The 26,432-nt window shown below is 46.2% G+C and overlaps 1 protein-coding gene across 1 annotated transcript; it reads left to right on the top strand.

Moving 5' to 3' along the window:
- Positions 1-1,692: 1,692 nt before the first annotated feature.
- Positions 1,693-2,715, top strand: LOC120710623 (protein RGF1 INDUCIBLE TRANSCRIPTION FACTOR 1-like). Its single transcript, XM_039996254.1, has 3 exons — positions 1,693-1,872; positions 2,150-2,374; positions 2,500-2,715. Exons 1-3 carry the CDS (start codon positions 1,693-1,695, stop codon positions 2,713-2,715), a joined length of 621 nt encoding a protein of 206 aa, XP_039852188.1.
- Positions 2,716-26,432: the final 23,717 nt, after the last annotated feature.

Genomic DNA, 26,432 nt, shown 5'->3' with positions numbered 1-26,432 from the left:
CCCGAGAACTGATCCAAACCGACATGGAGGACCAACCACACACTGCCATGTGCAGAGAGGCGGTGGGGAACATGGGCCGCCGACACATGGTCGGCCGACCATAGACTGTGTCCAATCGGCCCAAATCTTGGCCTGGACAGTGCTAGGTGGGCCCTCATGTCTTGTATGGGGGTCATGGCTTGTCTTAAGGCGGTTTGGATGCTCTGGTGGGCTCATGATCCTCGTGAATGCGCTTGATTCGTCGAGAATGTGTTGCCTCGGATCGATGACATGTCACCTTGCTTATGGGTTGCGTTCTCTTCTCATTTCCAAGCATAAGCAACCTGCACACAAATGTACACCAACACTTTGTGGAATTTGTTAGTAATAACACCTACCACCAATGTTGACGCTCATCTTTTATGTGCTCATGCAGGAGCTGATAGCTTGCTCTGATGGTAGGGTTTGTGTCTTAAGCTTGAAGCCTGTTTTACCTGCATTTCTATCCGAATTTCAATATAGCAATATTTTCAATAGGAAATGTGGAATTGGCTCTTTTTGGATAACATAAGCATGCATGATAATTTATTTTCACGATTTTAGGCTCAAGATGACGCTTGAAATGGGTCATTGTCGAGCGTCAATAGTGTTTTCCATTAGCCTAAATTCTTGAAGTTGAAGACTCTCAGAGGGTCCCAGCAATGACACGGCAGTAGAATGGGTATTACGGCCTCTCAATGCGTTGCAAGCTATCCAGATGATACTGTGGCCATTGTTGCTACGTACATGACAGTGTGTTTGGTGCCCTTATCTAGAGGATATCATAGCTGCATGTACCGTTACACTGGTTGGCAGATCCAAATAATAGTAGCCTCTGGTTAGTAAGCAAACAATGACGAATGGTATATATATCCGCAGTAGTTAAATTAGCAATAATTAACAAACATCTAAACCATATGCTATAATTTAGATTGCTCTTGGACCATTGTGATGCTTATGCTCATGAAGCAATCTTCTCATAGGTAACTAAACGATTTTCTTGACCAATGGTACAACAAAAGATTTGTGACCTATTTATTTTCATAGATATTGCTAAATTTGTAACCATTATAAAATCTGTAGCAATACAATGTATGGCCAATCATAAATAACATACCACTAAAAGAAAAGGTAACGTTTTCAAAACTATAATTCTACGGTATACATAAAAAATTATGCTTGCATATCTTAGACAATGCTAACGTACATCCTTTGGAAATGATATGCAAATATTTGGTTTTTGTCTAACAGCTAGCAAATATGATACTAAATAAAAAAATAGCAATTGTAGATACAACTATTTCAAGCCAGTATTTAAGATCTTAGCTCAATAAATTATCTAAAACTTCTTACCGGTATACATAAAAAATTATGCTTGCATATCTTAGACAATGCTAACGTACATCCTTTGGAAATGATATGCCAAATATTTGGTTTTTTTCTAACAGCTAGCAAATATGATACTAAATAAAAAAAATAGCAATTGTAGGTACAACTATTTCAAGCCAGTATTTAAGATCTTAGCTCAATAAATTATCTAAAACTTCTTACTGCACCAATAGATTCATCAAGATGCCGTGTGTACCTCAATATTGTTTCCCTATAAATATGTCCATTGCATTCTATTATGAGGTGCAACATTTGTAGAAACCAAATACTAGACTAGGTTCTACCATGAAAAGAGGGACTGTGCCTTCATGGCTAGAGCTATTGCTTGCAACACAATTCTTTCTCACTTGCAAAAATCATATGCTTTCTAGTCTTAGTGAGTGTAACCTATTTTGCATCGAGTGCGAGGTACCATTCTGCTATCACTGTCGTTCAGACCAGCATTCGACTCATCATTTACTCCAAGTATATTATGTTACTGGTTATAGATACAAAGAAATTTATATATAGTTATACATCCAGTCCTTTTACATGTCGTGCAATGGGATAATTTATAATTTTAAACTCTTCCTGCAGAGGCTTTCACCTTGGAATTAATCAATTTATCAGAAAATTGACAAAACTTTATTACAAATTGGAACATGTGCAAATCTGTATAATGTTGGCATTTGTGATAAAGATGTATTTACTATGCTTTGAAAAGTTGACTTAAATTGTTCATATATTGTTATTAAATTTTCAGATAAGACGATCGTCATATCATGATGTTGTAAAAGTATCTGAATTGGAGGATATTCTTGATATTAGCGATGTGCAAACTTATGTGATCAATAGTGCAAGGGTTGTATTTTTGAACGAGCGACCACAACAGCGCTCTGGTGGTCCATTGTCGTCATCATTATACAACTATCAGACCTGTAGCCGTGCCCTTCTCAACAAATTTCGTTTCTGCTCTCTTGGTTGCAATGTAAGTTCTTATGCACTGCTAAATCTATCATTTAGTCAATCTGAAATAAAAAATGCAAGAGTCATGTAGTTTCTCCATACATATTCCAAACTAACCACTTTTATTCATTCACATATTTGGTGTAGCTTAAGGGCACAAAAAAGGATTTGAAGATGCCTAGTGATGTTGCGAATCGTTCTGAATATAAAGGAATGGAAGAAGTGGCTGCTGGCAACAGTAGCGGTTCAAATACTAGGAGTGGGAAAGAGATATGTAATGAAGACAACAATGAAGAACCACCAGCAAAAAGGGTTGCTCGTCATCGGCGTAAGGGAATTCCCCAACGTGCACCATTCTTTTGATGTGATGCTCATGTAAAAGTTTGTTGTTGAACTGAATAAATTGAGCACTGACAAAATAATAACAATGTAATTATGAAATGCATATACCAAATTGCACTCGACTGGTTTTTTACTCCATATGTAAATCCGAGGCAATCTGGCTAGTAGGTGTAGGAGATGTGCTTGGAACAAGATTACAAAAGGAGTGAATCATGGGACAAAAAGCACCGTATTGCAAAGCTGTTTGATTAGTCCATTTAAATTATCTCAGAAGTGTTGACTATTCAAATCTATTTGTAGAATCTACCATCGACCCACCTGTTGCTCAAACTGAAGCTGCTACTGATGCCGTTGGCCTCAACCAGTGAGTCGCTGGAGGTACCTCCGCTGCATGCTCAATCTCCCATTATTCTAAAATTTTAATGCATGCGTGTTCCTATTCCATTTTGAATTTTCTCAATTTTGCTGTATCACTATGGACTGAGGCATCACAATTCTAATGCACTGATTGTTCATCTCTGTCCAAACTTGACTTGATTGCACCAATGCCCGGGAAGATGGCATGGATTTTAACTGTCTTGTTTGTTCCATTTATTGGGAGTGTTGAGTGTTCTCAGAAAGGCCCCCTTTCTATCCTCGAAAGTGTGGGTTTGTTGTCTCACCTTTGTGATCTTCAATAGCTTTACGGTCGATGTGAGGCATGTCTGATGGAGGGGCATAATTGATTGACCGCCCAGAATTGCTATTTTGTGAAGGAAAGTTGGCTACATCCTAGGGAAATAAGTGGGTTTGTTGAGAATCGAGAGGAAAGGGAAAAAATAGGGAAAGAGGATGTTGTTGTACCTCATCTATGGGCACAACAAAAGAAGGGTAAATCATCTGGCAGTAGATCCTAGCTAGTATGCAAAAGAGATGACTGCACCATTTTGACAACCATAATAAAAAAGTCTTAGTGGTAAATGATGCCATAATCCAGTTCTCCAGAATTATAGTTTCAGCACTTGGTGCCAGGTTCTTTAGCCGATCATATTCCGAACCACTATTGATGGTATGTCTTGGTTGTACTAGATTGGCAAAGAATGCGTGAATTGACAGCTGGCCAAAGCCAAACTGACAAGCTGCCGTAGCAGGATAGTAAAATTCATATGTTCGTTGGTGGTTTTGTCCGACATAGAAATCGACGGGGAGAACTCCTAGGGTTTTATCCATAATTCCAAAGATAAAACGGTGAAATTGGCGCTCTCTGGTGGGATCTAGTCCTCCCCCGCAGTAAGTTCCTTGAAAATGCGGGAGGGACGGGTAGGCGGAGAAGCGACGCCCTCGTCGCCGCTGGAGAGAGATGAATGGCGTCCCCTTCTGAGCAAGCCTTTCCACCCCTGTCTAGGGTGGTTTCCTCTGCTCCACGTGTGTTCCCTCTTCCTCACGCTGTGGACTCGATTCTCCCTTAGAACAAAGGATCTATGTTGGAGCCGAGAAGGGAACCCCCTTGGAGATCTGCTTCCTCACCATCTTCTTCGTCTTCGAAGCTGAAGGATGAGGGAGAATTAGGGACCGATTGGTGTGCAATCAGAGATGATTGGCGGAGCAGGAATTGGCTTGAGGCCCATCCTCATGTGTTACGTCTTGCACCTCCTTAGGATGCTCCACGCGGTCGGTTGAATCAGATGGGGAGTTCGATGCTTTCTCGCGAGGTGGAGCGAGGGGAGTTTGATTCACGAGGTGTTACGGGTTGGAGGCTAGCGGCAGATAGGATCCGTACGGCTAATGAAATTAAGAGGATTCTATTCTTGCCACCAGCCTGTGATGGCGCTATGTATTCGGCTGATTCCCCATTTGCTGCGGCTTCTAAGGTGAAGAGTGGCCAGTAGGGGGAGGGCTCATCTCTTCGTGGATGCCATGGCGAAATCCCGAATCCCTGCGCCAAGTCAAGAGGTTGAAGACAAGTCAAAGTGGAGTGTTGGGCCTTTTGGGAGGTCTATTGCTGACCTATACGGCCACTCCTGGCGCAGTGAGCCCACGACGAGATGGGTCTGAATTCCCAAGCCCATCACCAAGGAGGCGTGGAATACCCTGCACACCCGGAAGAAGTCCGGAGACACGGGTGGAGGGCATGCCGCCTTGTTAGGGTTCTGACCCCTCCTCCTCTTACCAAATCCTTCGTGGAGGTCATCTCGTCCCCCATGGTGCATGCTCCTCCTAGAGGCTTCAGGTAGCTTGATCCAAGGGGGCTAGAAGAGGTGCTTTGAGGAGGATAGGATGAGAGATACCTCTAGGATGATCGGGAGCTAGAAGAGACGAGAAGGAAAGACCGCTTTCGTGATTGCCAGCGCTGAGAGAGGGGTGCTCTTCACGATTCAAAGTACTTTGAGGAAGATTGGCGTAATGCTAAGTCCAAACACAGGGCGACAGATCTAAGGCTACAAGGTAACTAAACCAATCCACCTATCAGAGATAGATTGGCGAGAAGAAAATTGATCACCATCCGAGAGTAAGAGATGATGATCTGGATGCCAGAACAGGGACATTTGAGAGAACTAGAGATAGATACAAGCCAAAACATTTTGGGACGTGCTATTGGTGTGGGGAAGTAGGTCATCATCAGGTGACCTGCACAAATGATCCGTTCTTCTTTAGATGCAAAACCTCTGGTCACATATGCCCCAGTTGTCCACTGGCTTAGGGTAGGATGCATCTTTTGGGGTATGGCTTCCCTCATCATGGCTTCTTCAACTTGCAAATTCTTGGTCTAAAACTTGAACCCCCCTCCAGAAACATGGCTAATATTCAGATTATCAGTGGGGAGGCAACTGTGGCTAGAGTGGAAGAGAAACTTAAACATTTGGTGGGTAACAAATTGGACTAGAAGGTGAGACAGATGACTTCCCTTTCTTATCTTGTTTTCTTCCCCAACAAATCCATTCTTGAAGCTTTTTCCAAATCCTCTGATATTGAGCTCTCTATTCATGGAATCAAAGCCAAGGTCTCCAAATCTTATTTGATCCCAGGGGCCCCTGTTGTCCTTCAAACGGGCTGGGTTAAAATTTTCAACATTCCTAATCATGCTTGGAATGTTGAGACTGTTAAATTGATTGCAAAACTAGCTGGGGAAGTAGTGGTGGATGAGCTATCCTTAATCAGGGAGGGCCTGGTGTGTGTGAAGATCAGCAGTAGGTGCATTAACAAGATCAGGGGGTAGGTGGTGGTTTTCTTTAACAAAGTGGGGAAGGAGCTAAATTTCCTGCCAGAGGAAAGTGGAGGTAAACCTCAACCACCAAACAGCCCTCCTCCAAAAAAAACTGGAAGATGACTCATATGATGAAGAAGATCAAAGCTCTAAAGATACTGAACCGGAATGGGAGAAGATGAAAAGGCAATATGAAAAGAAAACAAGAACTCTGGGTGTAAAACTACTGCTGCTGCTTCCCTTGACTGTGAGTCTCTAAAATCTATCCTTGTGGCTCTTGAGGTTGTCCCTATGACTGTGGAGACCCCTATTCAAGATGATAAAATGGTGATCAATCAGGAACATAATATTTTCTCTTCCCTAGATGGGAGGAGCACACTTGTCCCACTCTCTACCAAAACTCAATAGTAGTCCTGAGGAGAATCAGTGTCTGGCACATGCAGCTGAAGGGGGGAAATCTACTAGATAAGAAGAAACTACAAGAGTTAGTGGTTAATCCAAACATCCCACCTGTTGACGGCCATTATTTCACATCTTGGCCGTCAACTTCTCGGAAATAAATTGAGCTTTACACTATGTTCCATTCATATTTTATTTAGTTCTAATAAGTTCCACAAGTTTTGGATGAGTTGTGATTTCGGTGAATGTGTACCAAAATTGGGCAGAAATAGGTAGAAACCCAGGCCGACTGGCCTCTCCTAGGCCGGCCGGCCTGGCACCTCCACGTACACTGCCACGTCTTCGATCCAGCAGCAATGTAACAAGTTCAAGTGCATCTGAGCCGAGGATTGGATGTCGGTTTGATCGTATGGACCGAAAGGCTTGCACAAGGATCAAAGGACCCACAATTCAGCGCAAAGCCATGTCCAAGTCAGCAATCCACCTCCCTGGAAGACCACAAGCGTCCACTTGCAACGTCGGTGCAACGGAGGGCCGAGGAGAGCCATAGGGAGGCCGGCCGGCCTGGCCTTGGCTGCGTTTTAGCTACGCAAGCTGCACCGACTCCAGGAAGCAATCAGGGACATCCACGCAAAGGCGGTGGCCAGATGGCTACACCCCTAGGCCGGTCAGCCTAGGGAAGGCCGGCCAGCCCCACCTTGCAGTCACTCAAGCCCCCAGCTTCGCGTGGAAGCTAAGCACAACTGCCACAACCGCCTCCAACCGACACCACATGCTTCACCTGCTCAGAACCGACCCTAGAAGGCTATAAATAGAGCACTCATCCCTCACTTGTAACACACACCTTGGAGCTCATTCTCTCTTCACTTTTATAGTAGGATTAGTAGTTTGGGAGTTAGAGTCGAGTCGATCTTGCTCGGGATTCTGGAGTCCTCGAAAGTCTGGTATAGCTCTTGTATCCATCTTTCGAAGTTATTAATATAAGTTATCTTCTCTACTTTCTGAGTCAGCTTTACTTTCCGCTTTCTTTTATCCTCTCGAGTTTGAGTGTTCAGCTCGAGCGCGAAAGTTGTATCCTTTAGTTTAGACTAAGTTATCTCTCTAATAGTCGGGAATTTATCTTACGGGTTTTCTCACCCGGACTAGAGTATCTCAAGTTAGTGCTCTAGGTTGAGGGGGATTTTTCTTGAGGGCCTCGAGAGAAATCCTAACACCAAGTGCAGACATGGTGTCTGAGCTTAGTGTTAGCTAGAAAGTGTGTTCCACCCCACGGTACCGTCGTGGTAGGCGGCAGGTGGTGACAGCCCTGTCCGTCTCTTGTAGTCCACCACGTTCGGGTGCTTTCATAGCAGTAGTGCCGGCTGTGGCAGAACCGCCAAAATTAATCCAGTTAAAGTGCCCTAACCATCATCTGCACGCACTTCAATGGAGTAATTTCTCTTGTAGAGGAGGCTAGACAATGGTACACCAAAAATGTGGAGACTGAGAATGGAAGCTGGAGTAAACTCATAGACAAGTTCTATCTTAGATATTTTTTCCCAGTCCCGTATCGTCGCTCTAGGAAAGGATATCCTCTACTTTCAGCAGAATGAGGAGAAAACCATAGGTGCGGCTTTTGCTAGATTTTCACTCTTAGTAAAATCCGACCCTGTCCTATCGATACCCAATCATGTGTTGCTTCAACACTTTTTCTCGGGACTCGGCATGGAATCCACCTCTTGTCTTGATGCAAGCGTTGAAGGGTCTTTTTCCCACAAGACTCAGATCGAAAGCATGGAAATACTAGATCGTATCACTGTTGGTACTTTGTAACGTCACGAATAAAATCCGCAAGTGCACGGGTACTGCTGTAGCTTTCACCCAGGAGTATTCCAGGGTATCGTATCCACTGAGGAACGTGAGTACACTATCTAAGGGTTCAATCTCATCCAAGGACACACACACTGGTGTAGGAGGGATAGGACAGAGAGGACTTCCTAAGATTTAGAATCTATGTTTAGAGGAAGAGATACTTCGCCATTATACTTCGACCTACATGTTTCGACTGGCTTAAACAAGCCAATAGCTCCAGTAGTAATGCTCTATCTAATATCCGAACGTGGAGGGTTACTAGGGCTCGGACAGGGCTGTCACCACCTACCGGCTACCTCAACAAACCGTGGGACTATCAGACAACTGAGTGGTAAAGTCTAGCCTAGACACCACGTCTACGCTATTCCGTACTAATCCTAACCCTGATCAAGATTATCCTACTCTATCCGGAGTCTTAAGCTAGGATCAAATGCTACTCTAAGCATACACTCAACTAATATAAGGCAGAAGAAATAACTTGCAACTAAACCCTAATTCTAAATAAGAAAGTCTCGAGCACTTACAATCGAATAATCATCCGTCGAGGTACAAGCAGAGAAGAGTGCCGACAAATCCGGCACTTCCTCCGAATCTCTCCCTCACTCTTGTAGAGGTACAATTTGGAGAAGTGTGCCATCACCGGTGTCCCTCCTGAGTACCTCTACCCCTAAAACTCCCTAAGACAACTCTCACTCAAGTGAGAACTCAAGAGAAGAGTGAATTTTGATGGTGTGATGTGTGTTTGTGTCCTATTCTCACCCCTCCCCTTGTATTTATAGGAGGGAGCCATGGGCTGAGACTTGTGGAACCGACTTAAGCAACCAGTGAGGAGGCGACATGTGGCAAAGTTGAGGCGGTGGGGCCCACAGGCCTGGTCGGCCGACGGCCCAGGGGCTCCAACCGCCCCCTACTACCTCTGGTGGGCTGTCCTGGGCTGCCTTGTCTGATCCCCATTGGTCTTCACCTGTCTTGGTGTTGGGTATTTTAGCGTCATAATCCGCAAGCACACGGATACCGTTGTAGCTTTCACCTTAGAGTATTCCAAGGGTTATCGAATCCACAGGGAACATGTGTGCACTAACTCCTATTCTAGTCGGTCCAAGGACACACCAAGGTAGGTTGAAGGGAAGAGATGATTCCTAAGATAGTGCTACTGCTGAGTTAAAGGTCGATCTCTCAGGCACAATACTCGCTTCGAGCACCGGCTTACAACTGGCCTGCCAGTCGACTCCGGTCAACAGCTCTATGCTCTATCTGAACATGGAGGATTACGAAGGACCAATAGGGCTGTCACCACCTACAGCCTACCTCTAACAAATCATGGGATATAATGCAAACGAAGGATAACCCTTAGCCTAGACACCACGCCTACGCTACTGATTACTACTGCAGTCTAACTACGTATGGATCCCCGTAGCAAACTACAACATTCTATACAAATAAAGAGCGACGAACCTGCGAGTAAGAGAACTGATCTCACTCAACTACAAGCACCACTAGCATCTACTATATCAAGTAAAATACTAGAGATAGGAACCACGAATACTTACTAAATACCAAAGAATGTAGCAGCATCCGTAGAGGTACAAGCTGGGGCAGAGTGCCGACACCCCGGCACTTCTCCCGAACTACTCCCTCACTCTCGTAGAGGTACAAAAATGGAGAAGAGCGCCGAAGACCGGCGCCCCTCCTGAGTACCTCTACCCTCTCCCTAAGCTAGGACTACTCTAAACCCAAGAGGAGGCTTGGAGTTGCACTTGGTTGGATGTGAAACTCAACTTGGTGGCGTGTCTTGATTCTTACCCCCTCCTCTCATATTTATAGGAGGGAGCCAAGGGTGTGCACGGGTGAGAGATGTAGCTATGCCTTGCCAAACCGCCTTCTAGGACCAATGAGCAAGTGACACGCCAAAGGGGAGAGTCGGTGGAGCCTTCGTGGGCTCGGCCGACCATGATGGTCGGCCGATGGTCCACTGGGCCCCACCGCCTCCGGCTTCCTCTGGTGGGTCACCACGTGTCCCATTATCCCTGTTGCATGTGTCTAAGCTTTGGTTATGTTGGTTTCTTGCTGCATGTGGTCCCATGAATCCATGTGAGACTGAATGGCGTGCTCTGATTGGTCGACGTCTTTTGCCTTGGATTGAGGAGTGTGTTTCCTTGCTCTTGAAGTGTGTTTTCGCCTTTAATTCTCCTGCATACAAATATTTACCAACACTCGTGGAAATGGTCAGTAATAAACCCCTACCACAATGTTGATGTTTACATTTTATGTATTTACGCAGGAGTTGACGGCCTAAATTTGGTACTTAAGAGCCATCAACAACTCCCCCACACTTAGCCTTTGCTCATCCTCGAGTAAAGCAGAAAGGACTAAGGTGAAACATGAATTCCAAAGGTATGAAGCGAGCATAAGAGATATTCCAAACCATACATTGCATTTGTGAACTTTGAAGTGTCTATCATGCCATCTTGGGTAGTTGAGGAATGGAATAGTCTTGAATAAAATCACTTCTGCTCCTCAAGTCAATTAGCTTGGGATTTTTCAATAAGTTTTCAAAATAAACCTTGCTTAGCTCCTCATTTGATTCTCTCGGATCGCTCAGTGTGCATGTGTCCTTACCAAGGCATTTAACTTGCCTTCTCTTCATCCTACTTCTAGTCATGGCTATATGTGGAGCTCAAGGTAGGGTATGAAGGATAACACATACTTGTATCACATGTATTGCAAAGTCAAAGACCGGATCCAAAAAGAAAAGCAAGTCATACAATCAGATCAAGATGTGCACGTGTATGGATTGTGATGGATGGAATGTAAACTCCTTTTGTATGATCTCTCTTCCTATATAATTCTTTTGAGAGCATGGCTATCTTTTTTTCCATGGACCTTCATGTGCCCACATTTTTTCTTTCTTTATTTTTTTCCAATACTTGGACCTTCATGTGTCCATATATATTTTTTTCGATAGCCCATGCCTCTCTTTTTTTTTACAAAAACTGGAGAGATAGACCAATACATATAGTGGAGCATTTATTTTGTGGAATGAGTGGATGGTACAATGCTAACATCTCAAAGAAGCACAGCAAGAGTGTATATGGTGTGCACGTGAATCTTGATCATGAAAGCATGAAAAGAATTCTCCGAAGGATCACAACAATTTGACAAAGCTCAATGCAAGACAAGCAGCATATGTGTATATGGTTTTTAAGAAGTATCATCATATGGCTTTGGTAGGACTTTGGCATATCAAAGAGGAGCTTTGCATAGGTTTTACAAATTTTCAAATAAATTTTCCAAGCACTTAAACAATAAAGAGCGACGATCATATCATCCTAACCATATCTCTAACGTCAACTACTTAGATAAGCATGATTACCTAAGGATTTTTGTTCACAAGCATCAAGGTGATAAGCATGGAATAAAACATATGCAAGCCAACTATAGGAAACATGTAGAGCAGGTGCAACACACTGATTCTTGAGTTTGATTTTATTGAGTAAGATTTAAAAAACCATTCAAACTCATGAATCAAAGAGAGTTGAGAGGTATAGGCTGCACAAACCATCGCTTTTGAAGAAGATGGGGATCATGGCAGTGGTGATTCAGCCAAACCACTAGGTGGCTGGCTGAATTTGGTGTCCTTGCATTATCTCTTGTCATGTTGGTGTAGACAATGTTGTGCGATGCATCTGTGGGAGATCTCAAATGTGTATGGTAATGATGATCTTGTATGGTAATGATGATCTTGAGAGATCTCCCCCACACTTGTACTTGTACCTGGTGCTGAATTTAAAACAAAAGATGGAAACAAAATAATGGCTCTGCTAGTTTTAAGAACCAGGGAGCTCCTAAAATTTATTTAAACTAAATTTTACTCTCACCATGAGATTTACTCTAGTGATTCTCGGGCTACCTCCCGGAAGGGCTTTGTTTAAAGTCAAAAGTAGGACATACCTGGAGGTGCTTACCTTGGCGTTTCTGCATGTGATGATCTAGGAGTCGGGCGACTCCCCCACACTTATTCATTTGCCTGCATTTTATTGGGGGACAAAACAAAACAAAAAGGACCCTAGGGATAAAGTTTACCTAGTCTATCTATTTGGAAGATTGAGTTCAAGACTAGGTTTCTTCAATGAAAGTAATCACATCATACTCTTTATTATCATGTTTTAGGAAGATTTTTAAATGATGACCATTTACCTTGAAGATCTTACCATCATCATCTTGGAGTGTGATTGCTCCATGTGGCGCAGCTTCAACGACAGAGTACGGTCCTTCCCATTTGCTCTGAAGCTTCCCTTGTCTGAACAACTTGATCCTGGAATTAAAGAGTAATACCTTATCTCCTGGTTTGAAATCTTTCTACTTGATCCTTTTGTCGTGCCACTTTTTCGTCTTCTCTTTGTAGATCTTGGCACTATGATATGCTTTGTCCCTCCATTCTTCCAGCTCAGAAAGCTGTTGCTTCATGTGCATTCTGGCTTTTTAAAAGTTCATGTTATATTTCTGGATTGCCCAGTGTGCCCTATGTTCTAGTTCGACGGGTAAGTGGCAAGTTTTCCCGTACACTAGCTGATAGGGTGACATGCCTGTCGGTGTTTTATAGGTAGTACGATATGCCCAAAGTGCATCTGGTAGCTTCATCTTCCATGATTTTCCCATTTCGTGAACCGTCTTTTGTAGAATGTTCTTGATTTTCTTGTTCGACGTTTCTGCTTGGCCACTCGTCTGGGGATGATATGGAGTTGCAATGTTGTGTTGTGCCCCAAGCTCTTTGAGGAAGTTTCGGAAGGTCTTGTCAATGAAGTGTGACCCTCCATCACTTATCACCATTCTTGGTGTGCCAAAACGAGGAAAGATGATCTCATGAAACATCTTTCGAGCATGCTTGGAGTCAGCAGCACGGCATTGCATTGCTTCTACCCACTTGGACACATAGTCAACCGCCATGAGAATGTATTCACTATCATAGGACTTTGGGAAGGGTCCCTTGAAGTTGATGCCCCATACATCAAATATTTCTATCTGGAGATTGTTCTGTAAGAGCATTGCATCTCGTGCGGTAATTCCTCCATGCAGTTGGCATCTCCGGCATCTTCGAACAAAAGCTTTAGTATCTTCATACATGGTTGGCCAAAAGAATCCGCTCTGCCAGATCTTCGCTTGAGTACGAAATACACCGTAGTGTCCCCCATATGGTGCTGCATGGCATTTCTCAATGATCCTTGTTCCTTCAGCTGCTGGTACACACCTTCTCAGCAAACCATCAGAACAAACTCTGTAGAGGTACGGATCATCCCACAAGTGTAGTCTGCTTTCATAAATCAACTTTTTCTTATTTTCTCCTGGTGGTACATATCCTGAAACCATAAAGTTCACAATATTTGCATACCAGGCAGTGGAGTCTGTTACCTTCATCAGCATGTCATCCCGAAGGAAATCATTTATCAGTAGTTCCTGCGTGTTAGTACAATGCATTCGCGACAAATGATCTACAACAGAGTTTTCTACTCCCATTTTATCTTTTATTTTAAGGTCAAATTCTTGGAGTAGAAGGATCCATCGTATCAAGCGGGGTTTAGCATCTTTCTTAGTGAGCAAATTTTTCAAAGCAGCATGATCGGTGTAAACAACGATCTTAGCTCCTACTAAGTAAGATCTAAACTTGTCTATAGCAAAGACAATGGCAAGGAGCTCTTTTTCAGTGGTAGTATAGTTTAGTTGAGCTCCTGTCAGAGTCTTGCTAGCATAAGCGATCGCGTGATGCTTCTTGTCCTTAGTTTGGCCGAGAATGGCCCCTACGGCATAGTCACTAGCATCACACACGATCTCAAACGGCAGCATCCAATCTGGGGGTTGGATGATTGGCGCTGAGATGAGTGCCTTTTTGAGGGTGTGAAAGGCAGCGAGGCACTCATCATTGAAGTCAAAGGGTGCATCCTTAGCTAAGAGGCTCGTGAGGGGTCTAGCGATTTGAGAAAAGTCTTTGATGAAGTGACGATAGAACCCAGCATGGCCTAGGAAGCTACGGATTCCCTTGACATTGATAAGAGGTGGAAGCTTTTCTATAACTTCAATCTTGGCTCGATCCACCTCTATCCCTCGTTCAGAAACAAGGTGCCCTAAGACAATCCCTTCGCGAACCATGAAGTGGCACTTTTCCCAATTAAGCACCAAGTCTTTTTCATGGCATCGTTGCAAGACCTTGTCTAGATTCTCAAGACAGTGCTCAAAAGTTTTCCCATAGACGGAGAAGTCGTCCATGAAAATCTCCATGATTTCCTCAATCATGTCTAAGAAAATAGACATCATGCACCTTTGAAATACGGCGGGTGCATTGCATAACCCGAATGACATCCTACGATAAGCATAGGTTCCATAGGGGCATGTGAAAGTGGTCTTGTCTTGATCATCGGGATGGATGGGGATTTTGTGATACCTAGAATACCCATCAAGGAAACAAAAGAAAGAATGGTTTGCAAGCCGCTCCAACATTTCATCAATGAAGGGCAGCGGGAAATGATCTTTCTTCGTGGCCTCGTTGAGTTTCCTATAGTCGATACACATCCTCCATCCAGAAGGGAGACGTTGAGCGATCAGCTCATTCTTGTCATTTGGAACAACTGTCATCCCTCCCTTTTTAGGCACTACCTGAACGGGACTAACCCACTCACTATAAGGCACGGGTTAGATAATCTCGGCGTCTAGGAGTTTCAGGACCTCCTTCTTGATAATCTCCCTCATCACATTATTCAACCTCCTCTGAGGTTCCCTCGAAGGTGTGATGGTGGAATCCAAGGGAATGCGATGGGTACAAAGAGCTGGGCTAATTCCCTTGAGATCTTGAAGGGAATATCCCAAAACGGTTTGGTGTTTCTCTAGGACGGTGATGAGTCTCGCATATTCTTCTTCCGAGAGTTTGTCACTAATGATTACGGGAGACTCGGTATCACCATGAAGGAAGGCATAATGGAGACCTGTGGGTAAGGGCTTTAACTCGATCGGAGATCTACGGGGAGTCTTGTACTCAGAAAAATCTACGGGTTCGACGGAATCATCCTCCTCCTCGATGAATTTTTTCAGCGTCTTTCTCGAGTAGGGATTCCGGTGAGTCAACTGGGAAAACTCCATTTACCTCTTCGATCGGTTCATAGTTTAGGGATGAATCTGCCATGCAATTCGTGGCCCTAGCAATTTGGACAGAAAAGGTATCCTTCCCTAAACGGACATCGATCTTACCCTGAGTCGGAGCATCCATGAGCAATTTCTCGATGGGGTGCCCGATCAAGAGATCGAAGTCTCGGACATCGAAGATGTGAAAGTCAAGGATTACGCCAATGTCCTCGTGCCTAATTGACACATTCTGCAGAATCACACCTCCTTTTAGGATTTCTCCAGAAGAAGTCCGGAAGGTTTTGTCGTTATGAACCAATGGCACATCTCCTAAAAGGTAGAATGAACATTCCTCAGAGATGATGTTGGCTCCGACAGTGGGACTATAGAGGGTGTCTACCGGGAATCCTCTTATGATGCAAGGAATAGTTGAAGGAGGAGAGCTGATCTGAAGAATTTCTGGGGACAACTCAAGCTCTCTTGACCATTCTCTGCTCATAATGGTCGTTAGCTTCTTAACATTTTCTCTGTGGAAGGCGGCTTCCATAGGATCTGTGGAAGCAACGGGAATCGGTGGTTTCCTCTTGCAGAAATAATTCGAGGTGTTTTCAAAGTCTTCAAAAAAGATCATCCTCGAATTTGAAAGGGGGTTCTAGAGGTTGAATTTCTACATTCTCTGAAACTCCTGTCGGGAGAGGATTCTAGAGCTGAATCTGAGGTTGTGGGAAGTGGAAGATCGGATTCGGCTACTACATTATCCTTATGGCTTGATGTATGCTCTTCTCGGGAGGCTCTAGACTTCGATACGAAGGAATTGTTTTCGGTGATATGATCTAAGATTTCCATGCCTTCGATCGGAGTCTTATGGGAAAAAGACCCTGCAGCACTTGCATCAAGATGATCGGTGGATTCCTTGTCGAGTCCCGAGAAAAAATGTTGAAGCAACACATGATCGGGTATCGACAGGACAGGGCCGGATTTTACTAAGAGTGAAAATCTAGCCCAAGCCTCACCTATGGTTTCCTCCTCATTCTGCTGAAAGCAGAGGATATCCTTTCGTAGAGCGACGATACGGGACTCAGGGAAAAATCTAAGGCAGAACTTGTCTCTGAGTTTACTCTAGCTTCCATTCACACTCTCTACATCTTTGGTGTACCATTGTCTAGCCTCCTTACGAGACAAAAGGTGAACTACTTCCACCGAAGGATATCATGTGTCATGCCCGCGAAGGCGTAGCATGAACACATCTTTTCAAACTCTCGCAGATGATGGTATGGGTTCTCGCCATCTAACCCAGAGAAGGAAAACTCCCGAAACATAGCGATAAGATCGGGACGGAGTTCATAGCCGGATGAAAGAATTGGATGCTCAGATGGTGGTGGCTCAAGGAAGTTGCCCGTAGGAGCAGAAAGGTCTTGAATAGAAGGGTGCTCCATGATAGCGAGCGTAAAGATAGCAGGAAGGAAATTAAAGATGATACGGGATATATCCCGTAGGGTAGAGAAGCTTTTAAAGGATAGCTCCTCTATAGGTAGCGGGGATCAAGGTAGAAGAAAAGAAAAGCAAAGGATATGAGGACGACTAGGTTCGAAGAAAGATACAGAAATCATTCCCCGGCAACAGCGCCAGAAAGCTTGTTGGGTATTTTAGCATCACGAATAAATCCGCAAGCGCACGGATACCGTTGTAGCTTTCACCTCAGAGTATTCCAGGGGTTATCGAATCCACATGGAACGTGTGTGCACTAACTCCTATTCTAGTCAGTCCAAGGACACACCAAGATAGGTTGAAGGGAAGAGAGGATTCCTAAGATAGCGCTACTGCTGAGTTAAAGGTCGATCTCTCGGGCACAATACTCGCTTCGGGCACCGGCTTACAATTGGTCTGCCGGTCGACTCCAGCCAACAGCTCTACGCTATATCCGAACGTGGAGGATTACGAAGGACCAATAGGGCTGTCACCACCTACGGCCTACCTCTAACAAACCGTGTGATATAAGGCAAATGAAGGATAACCCTTAGCCTAGACACCATGCCAATGCTACTGATTACTACTGCAGTCTAACTATGTATGGATCCTTGTAGCAAACTACAGCATTCTGTATGAATACAGAGCGACGAATCCGCGAGTAAGAGAACTGATCTCACTCAACTACAAGCACCACTAGCATCTACTATACCAAGTAAAATACTAGAGATAGGAACCACAAATACTTACTAAATACCGAAGAATGTAGCAGCATCCGTAAAGGTACAAGCTGGGGCAGAGTGCCGACACCCCGGCACTTCTCCCGAACTACTCCCTCACTCTCGTAGAGGTACAAAAATGGAGAAGAGCGCCAAAGACCGGTGCCCCTCTTGAGTACCTCTACCCTCTCCCTAAGCTAGGACTACTCTAAACCGAAGAGGAGGCTTGGAGTTGCACTTGGATGGTTGTGAAACTCAACTTGGTGGTGTGTCTTGATTCTTATCCCCTCCTCTCATATTTATAGGAGGGAGCCAAGGGTGTTGCACTTGGTTGGTAGCTATGCCTTGCCAAACCACCTTCTAGGACCAATGAGCAAGTGACACGTCAAAGGGGAGAGATTTTGCAGAACATTTCTATTAGGCACGAGGACATCGATGTAATCCTTGGCCTTCACATTTTTTATGTCCAAGACTCCGATCTCCTAATCGGGCACCCCATCGAGAAATTGCTCATGGATGCTCCGACTCAAGGAAATATTGATGTCCATTTAGGGAAGGAAACCATTTCTGTCCAAATTGCTAGAGCCACATCTTCCATGACATAACCATCCCTAGACTCTAAATCGATCGAGGAGGTGAAGGGACTTCTCCCAGTTGACTCACCAGAATCCCTCCTTGAAAAAGATGCTGAAAAGTTCATTGAGGAGGAGGATGATTCCACAGGACCCGTAGATTTATCTGAGTTCAAGACTACCCGAAGACCTCCGATCAAGTTAAAGCTCCTGCCCATAGGCCTCTGTTATGCCTTCCACCATGGTGATACCAAGTCTCCTGTAATCATTAGCGACAAATTCTCGGAAGAAGAATCCGCGAGACTTATCACCGTCCTAGAGAAACACCGAACAATTTTGGGATATTCCCTTCAAGATCTCAAGGGAAAGCGCTCAGGCATCTTCCTTCAACAACATCGGGGGTAGTGTCCGCGTGAAAATGGCAGTAGGCGCAGACTCGGATCGAGTGCCAGCTTGACAAGGACCAGCAGCGGAGGGCGCCACCGCCTGAAAAGGCGGCGACACCGGCGATGATGGCTTGACCACGAGCGTAACCGCTGCAACCTGGGAAGGCGCAGCGACAACCTCATCCTCGGGAGCGGCGACGATGGAGCGGCGACAAACAACAGGGTGACGCAAACCGATCTTTTATATAAAAAAAAAGAAAATTGCAGCAGCAAGACGAACCTCCAGGTACTTCCTCCACAGCCATTCACTCGCACTCAAGGTAGCGGTGTGTTGGCACCGGTAGGAGGGGGAGCGGGGAAGGGGCAAAGCCCAGCGGCGCGGTGGCCTGGTGACCGTGTCGATTAGCGATGCGGTGGCCTAACGGCCCTAACGGCACAGTAACCCGGCGACCCTATGGTCTTCCTCCGCAACCACCCACTCACGCTCATGCATGGCAGCGGTGTGGCTGGCCTGTTGCGCAGAAGGGACAGTAGATCCACATGCGAAGCCGAAGGCAACGATGACGCGGAGGCATGGCAGGCCTAGCGGTGACCCATGGAGACACGGTTCCTGACAAGGATGACGATCGGGGCAGCCATGGAGCCATCGGCGGCGAGTAGAGGTTGGCCCCTCTGCTGCTGGTTGACCACGATGGCGCGGCAGATCAGATGGATCGGTCGCGCATCCTAGAGGCCGCTGCCCTCGACGGAGATCGATCTCCCCGGGGGCGGCGCGAGGGAAGCGGAAGCGGCCCCGAGGGTTTGAATCTAGATTCATGATACCATGTAAGATTGTGTATAATATGGTCGATGTATTGCATTGAGCCCCATGGGCGGTACATATAGAGTACAAAGACTTGGGGAGTATGACACCTTCCTGATACATATGGCAGTCCGGGATTACATATCCTAACCTATCAAATATACTCTTACAGTATTAATTACTCCCTCCATTCCAAAATGTAGGTCGTTTTGGTTTTTCTAAATTCATAGTGTTTGTTATGCATCTAGTTATAACATATGTCTAGATACATAGCAAAATATATGAATCTAGAAAAGTCAAAACGACCTACATTTTGGAATGGAGGGAGTAGTATTATGTTTTTTCTTAGGACATAAAGACAACAAGATGCATTGCTCTGTAAAGAAATCATTTCACAGTACTAACAGGATCCACATATGCTAGGAGGTAACGGCATCTTGTACCATATAGCTGAGTCATATGACATGCGCATATATAATGGCAAGGAACCTTTTAAAAAGAATAATGGCAAGGAACATAGAACATTTCAAATGGGAATTAGAATTCACAATCACCGAATGGACAACTTCAGTGTTGTATCCCATAACCAACATAAACTAAGCGAGGTTATTGTGATGCTCTCGGCCAAGTCTAGACATATACCCTGCATAGGTAGATATATATATTATTATTATTATTATTATTATTATTCTAAGAATGTAAAGACAGAAAGAGAAGAAGCAATGCTCTTCAACCAATCAACCATACCATTTCACAGAATTAACAAGATCCCGTGCTAGGATGGCTGAGTGATGAGGTATATGTACAGACACCTGCAAGGAACATGGAGCATTTTAGTTATGCGTCCAGGGTAACAATGTAACAATGTAACTATTTTGGATAAAATTAACTTCCGCAGCATTTCATTGCGCATTAAGAAACATCTGTTGTGCTTCTAACATATATACTTACCGTCGACGAGCCATAGAAGAACCCCAACTCTTACATCCCATAATAAGAGCTCTAATATGTACTTTCTGTTCAGGAGGAAAAAAATTGCACAATAAGCTGAAATGATGCAAATGCAGATAACGATCCTAAACTCAGAAAATGGTTACAACAATAAACTTTTGTGGACATCGTTTGCAGAACAGATATAAAAGAAGACAGCTACCAGAATCTCATGGTAGTGGTATCAATAGTGATGAATAATATGGTAGTCTCAAATTAAAGTTGTCATATGTCCGGCAGCTTCTTTTTTTTATCAGATGCAATGCCGCTTTATTTGTGATTATCAGATGACACAACAAATAGGTTAATGTGCTTAGAGTTTGTGATCACAGATCCTATATTAATGAAAGTGTCAGTGCCCCAAGCTTGTGACAATCAGATGCTATGGTAAATTGTGCCTAAAAATCACAATAAGAATGCATAGGCTTAGAATTGATAAGCTTTCAGTTTTGTAAAGTAATCTTAACGCTAACTTTGGTGGCATAGAATAAGACTACAGGAGTATAGGATTGTGAAGCTTCCTGTGCTTGGACATGCACATTTTGTCGAGCACATTGCGGACAGTGGTACTACTACGTAATGGTCATTTTGTTCCGATTGGTAAAGACCTTTAGTCCCGGTTTCTCAACTGGGACTGCCAATCCCGGACTAAGGTGGAGAGGAGAGGAGAGGAGAGGTAGGTGGTTGGCGACGATGGTCCCGGTGGCGGCACCCACCGAATTGGAGATGGGAACGACGCGGTGGCTGTGGCAAGGCCGCATGGGGAAGGGACTTGGGGCTAGGACGATGATATTGGTGCGTTGCCTGGCAGGTGGACAGCAGCGGGCAGTGTCGCAAGCAGAGGGAGGTGCGGGCAACGCAGCCGCGCGAAGGGCGGCCAAGAGGCTAGCGGTAGGGCAGGCGGAGAGACGAGCTGGCTGAGCAGATTCACAACATTCACGAGCACCGTATATCGTTAGCTTAAAGGCCGTGAGACCCTCACTGGTCCGTATCGGACGGTTAAAATAAATAGCTGGTTGGATCCAATGGCTAGCGGATCAACGGGCGACGTGGCACTATCGGATATCCGAACTTGGCTTGGATTTTGTATTAGGGAGATTGATATAAGATGGATTTGATTAAAAAATAGATGAAAACCCTATCTATTCTAAAAATAGTTAAAGATATACTAGCATAGACGCACGTGTGACACGCACGTGATTTAAAAAATCTAATTAACTTTTACTAAATCTAATTAACTTTTCCTGGTCGACGGGTAATTAGTAGTAGGTAGCTAGGTAGGAGGAGGGAGTGTAGTATCATGAGTGTCTAGTGCGGAGTGATGGTCTCGCGTCATGTCTTGGTAACAAGCAAGCAAGCTGGCGATGGAGGCCGGATCAGATCACGGGCACTTGTGCTTGCTGTGCTTGGTGGTCATGTTGGCGTAGCAGGGGCGGACGTCCTCGTTGCCGGAGGTCGGGAGGTTCACGGCGGGAAGCAGCCACAGTGCTGGCAGGCTGGCAGCAGGTGTTGCACGCCCTCAGGCACATCTTGGGGCGCCCGGACTTGCTGCACCGGTACGAGCAGCTCGCGCCGCAGTCTGCACACAACCAATGCAAGAATTCATCGACGACCCGCACTACTAGAAAAAGAGCTCTTAGCACCGGTTGGAAACAAGCTTAGGTACCGGTTCTTCAACCGGTGCCCCCAAAGTGAGACCAATGGGATCTGCCTTTTACACCGGGTAAATCAACCGGTACCTAAAGCCACCTTTGGTACCGGTTGGAATTCCAACCGGTACCAAAGGCAGCTATGCCCGTAAGGCAGCTACGCCTGTTCCCTCTCATCATCTCTCGTTCTGTTGCTTGCACTCTCTCCCATTCCCCTCCCATCCGACAAATCATTCAAAAAATCGTTCGTAAGATAGATACAGTCCATTAATCCCATAAAATAGATACAATCTATAATCCCACATGCATCTCTATTTAAAAAAATAAGAAGAAAAAAGAAAAAAACAACGGCCGGGGCAGACCCGTGCTGCGGCTGCAGGCGAGTTGCCGGCCGCCCCCTGCTCCGGCCACGGCGCACACCGGCGGGGGAGGCGTGCAGGGGCACGCCATGGCCGCGGGCGGGCGTAGCGGGGGGCGTGCCCGTGCGGCGGAGCGGCCACTGCGGGGCGGTCCGCGGCCGCGGCACGGCGGGGCGGCCCACCACCTCCTCCTCCTCCGGTGCTCGCCTCCCGCTCCAGCCCCCTTCACCATCCCCGCCTCCCTCCCCTTGCCTAGCGGCGGCCATGGTGGCGGCCACCTCCCTCCTCGGCGCCTCCCTCCCCAGATCCACCCCGCCGCCACCCCTCTTGCTCCGCGTCTCCACCTCCTCGTTGCCGTCAGGGCGGAGCACGGCCGCAGGAGCATGGACGGCGCGCGCGGGCTGCGCGTGGACGCAGCGGCGCCGGGCGCGCGCGCGGGCAGCGGCCGGCCGCGGGCGGGGGCTGCAGAGGCCCGCCGCGGGCGGAGGCCGGCGGCGGGTCCACACCCCGCCCCCTCTTCCCTCCTCTCCCTCGCCGGCCGTGGGAGATAAGGTGGGAGAGATGAGAGGCAGAGAATGAGAGACGAGAGAATGAGAGATGTGAGAGATCGATGAATGGCCACACGGACTTAAAATATCGCAGAGGCAAAGTGGGCGGCCATGTTTTGGCGCCGGGCGATCTTTTCAACCGGTGCCAAAAGATGTATTTTCAATTGCCACCGACCAGTGTTATATCTAAGGCATGCACTGACACCGGGTTATGGCGTGACCCGGTGCCAATGTCTGCACCAATAGCACCGGGTCGTGCCTCCACCCGGTGCCATTGATGCATCGATCATTTGGTACCGTCTCATGACATTACCTGGTGCCTTTGTCAGTGCATTGGCACCGGTTTGTGCCATGACACATCTTGCCAGCGCTCGACGCAGGCCAATAGTACCGGCTAGTGTTGCAGCCGGTGCTGATGCCTTACATTAGTACCGGTTCAAATAATAAGTGGTACTTTTGGCCTGGACCTTTGGTCTGTTTTCTAGTAGTGCCGGCCGGGTTAATCATATATACAAAGGTATATACATGAGGAGTAAGAAATAGATCGAGAAGAACGATTCCATGGGTGGGCTGATTGCCGATGCTTACAAATCAATTAACACGAATATTTTTTATTTGATATATACATGAAGAGACAAAGCAGGAATCAGCCAATGCAGGCAAGTTTCATCATCAGCAGTTCAGCACGCACGCATCATTGATCAATCAGGGAAGAACAAATCGAGATGCGCTGTCGTTGGTCAAGCTCGCTGTGTCTACTCACCTCGACAAGGAGCAGGGCGACGACCAGCGAGAGCGGCAGGAGCAGCCTGGCCTTGCCCATGGTGGCGCGCGGAAGCAAGCTTTGATCGCTTGCTTGGACGATGGGAGACTGGCACACACGCAGCCTCCGCCATGCGCCCGAGAAAACCTCGCGTGGCCGCCGCCCCTCCCTCAGACGCCTCACACCGCCCCTACCGCCGTCGCCGCCACCACCGCGGCAGGAGGCGCCTTGGAAGTGCGAGGCCACGTAGAGCAGCGCTAGGGCCCCAAACGAATATCTCGTGCTGCCGCCGTCGGACCACGGAGGCACCACCTAGGCGTCCTCCTTTAGCTCGCCGGGCTGCAGATCCAGGTGGGGAGCCAGCTGGGGCCGAGGAGGAGAAGGTGGAGTGAGGGAAGGGCGCCGACGGAGTTGGAGAGGGGCGCCGCCGTGGGCTCCAGGGGCGTTGGGGAGGGGCCCGGCCGTGTTCAGTCGATAGGTGGGTAGAGGAAGCGGTGGTCAGAAAAAAATTAGATTATTGGCAGAAACACTCTTCAACATGAGATTTTTATAGGTCTCCACTTCCTCCACCTGTCTCCACCCTGACAGTTAGTTCCGACGTGAGCGGTACGGTGGACCCAATATAAATAAAAAAATTCAATTATTTTCTATCTTTATAATTGCTAAAAATAATGTATATTCAATCCAATGCTCTTCAATTGACGTGGGCTAGGTTCCGTTGCTCACTTGGCTTCAGCCGTCAGGCGGAAAAAAATGGGGTGCGCCCCTCGCGCACGGACGCCTCCGTGCGCACCCCCGCTCGATGGTCGCCACCATCCCAGGTTCGCATCCGAGGGTCCTGCGCTGTTTCGATTCCTCCTCGGCTCGACAACCGCGCAGGAGGCCCGCTCGGCTCCAATCGCTCGGCTTGGCTCCGCTCCAATCCAACGCCCGCTCGCTCGCCCGCTGCGGATCCCCTCGCCGGAGCCGCCGCGTCCCCCACTCCCGGCGGTGCCCCCGCTCCCACGCGCCCGAGCCGTCTTCCCCGTTACCTGCCACTTCTGCCTCCCCGCCGGCCGCCCTCCCGTCGACCACGGCCGACTCTGCCCGACGGCGTCTCCTCCCCTCCCGGCGTCCCGGCCCCGCGTCGCTCGTGGCCACGTCCCGGCCAGCCACCGCTGGCCCGCCCGCGGCTGGGAGCGGATACTGCTGGCTCCCCATCCAGCCGCTCTCCCCGTCCGTGGCCTCTGTTTGCTGCCTCTGTTTAGTACCTCTGTTTGCTGAATTGGCCAGGTCGATTGATGTGGTTCCAAGTTTAGGAACCATGGTACAAATTCCGATTAACTCAGTAGCCAGTAAATTCCAAAGTGGTTTCATACTGATACTCTTCATAAGGTCTATTGATGTTGACATACTTTTCTCTTTTCATTACATGGTTTGCAGGAGAGAATTTTGTTCACAGTGATAGGACATGGTGATTTTGATGACTCACCTGATCTTATTCTGACTGAAGATTTCAGTGGTGTGAATAATGCTGGTATGGGAGACTTAACACGTGAGTAGTTTGTGTTTTTTGTTTATTAGAATTGTTTTGAGAGCAAATTATTGTGACACACTACATTTCATCATGTCCAACTCCAAAGAGGCACCTTTATAATCCCAAATTGTCAACTCATCTCTGTCAATATAATGGAGTCTGAAACTGCATTTACTAATTTGAGTTTGAGTGTTCCTCACCGACAGTAATGCATATTCAGAAGAATATGATGTTTAGAAATATAAATTTTGAATGGCCATTTCAGTTTTCTCTGTTTTCCGGTATCCTGATTTCACAATATTTTATATAGTCATCATTCACCATGACACTTCTCATGCAGGAGTTTCCTTCGTAAGGAGGTCAAAATGGAGTAAGTGGTTTTTGGATACATGGTGGAACCAGACTTCATTTATACAGTTTGGTTCCACAAAAAGTGGAGATAATGCAGCACTCAAGCATCTAATTGATCACCTATCAGCTGAAGAAATGCAAGCGCATGTTCGAATAGCAAAATTTCAGTGCCTCTTCAATTCCTACTCTTGGGTCCTCACATGGAAGTCAGGTTGGCCAATTAACTGACTGTCTCTGTTTGCAACTGGTAGATGGACAGGGCTTCGATTCTTGGAGACGCAATTGAGTACCTGAAGGTGTAACTTCCCAGAAGTCATCGGAGGAAGACAAGGCAGAGGCAAGTTTTGAGCCATCAAAATCAATGCTTCTCCTGGGAATCCATAGGAGGAAAATGAGGAGAGTGCCAAGCCATCGGATAATGTTGTTACTCTAGAGAAGCTATTGGAAGAAGATGGGGCAAGCATGGAGCCATCGGAAGACAATGATGCTCTTGAGGAACCAAACGAAGAAGAAAAGGCGATTCACAAGCTGTCTGAGGACAAAGTAGCCCTTGTTCAACGTTACGACTGCAAATTGTGGCTAGTTATTTATATGTAGTTAAATTTTGCATAATTCATCACTGCAGACAGGATAAGGCAGGCTGACAATCTGATGTATATAGTGTAGGGCTCAAATTGTACAATGTATGGATGTATTACAAAAGAGATATTATTCTAAAATAAATATGATTGTTCTTCAACATATTTGTCGTTCAGTTTGTATACAATGACAGGTTTCTATTTTGGTTGATTCAATTTAAGACCCAAGAACATTGCAAGGGATATGAATAATATTGTTCACTCAAATGGATGACAAGTTCAAAATGGGGTATCCTATATAACAAAAATGTCATATTTCCATACAAATTACATTGAACATGTGAAGAAAAAATGGCAGATCCATTATAACAAAGAACAGTGCAAGACATGAGATGTTGCATCAGGATTCACATTATTTCAGAAACTGTCGAACTGATAAAAAATGACAGGTTCCTTAACATCAAAAGGAGCACAGTTATACTTCCAACATATTC

This window comes from Panicum virgatum, chromosome 5K (genome assembly GCF_016808335.1).
Source record: "Panicum virgatum strain AP13 chromosome 5K, P.virgatum_v5, whole genome shotgun sequence".
Taxonomy (NCBI): domain Eukaryota; kingdom Viridiplantae; phylum Streptophyta; class Magnoliopsida; order Poales; family Poaceae; genus Panicum; species Panicum virgatum.
Note: the sequence above shows the minus strand (reverse complement) of the source record. Positions and strands in the feature narration are given on the sequence as shown.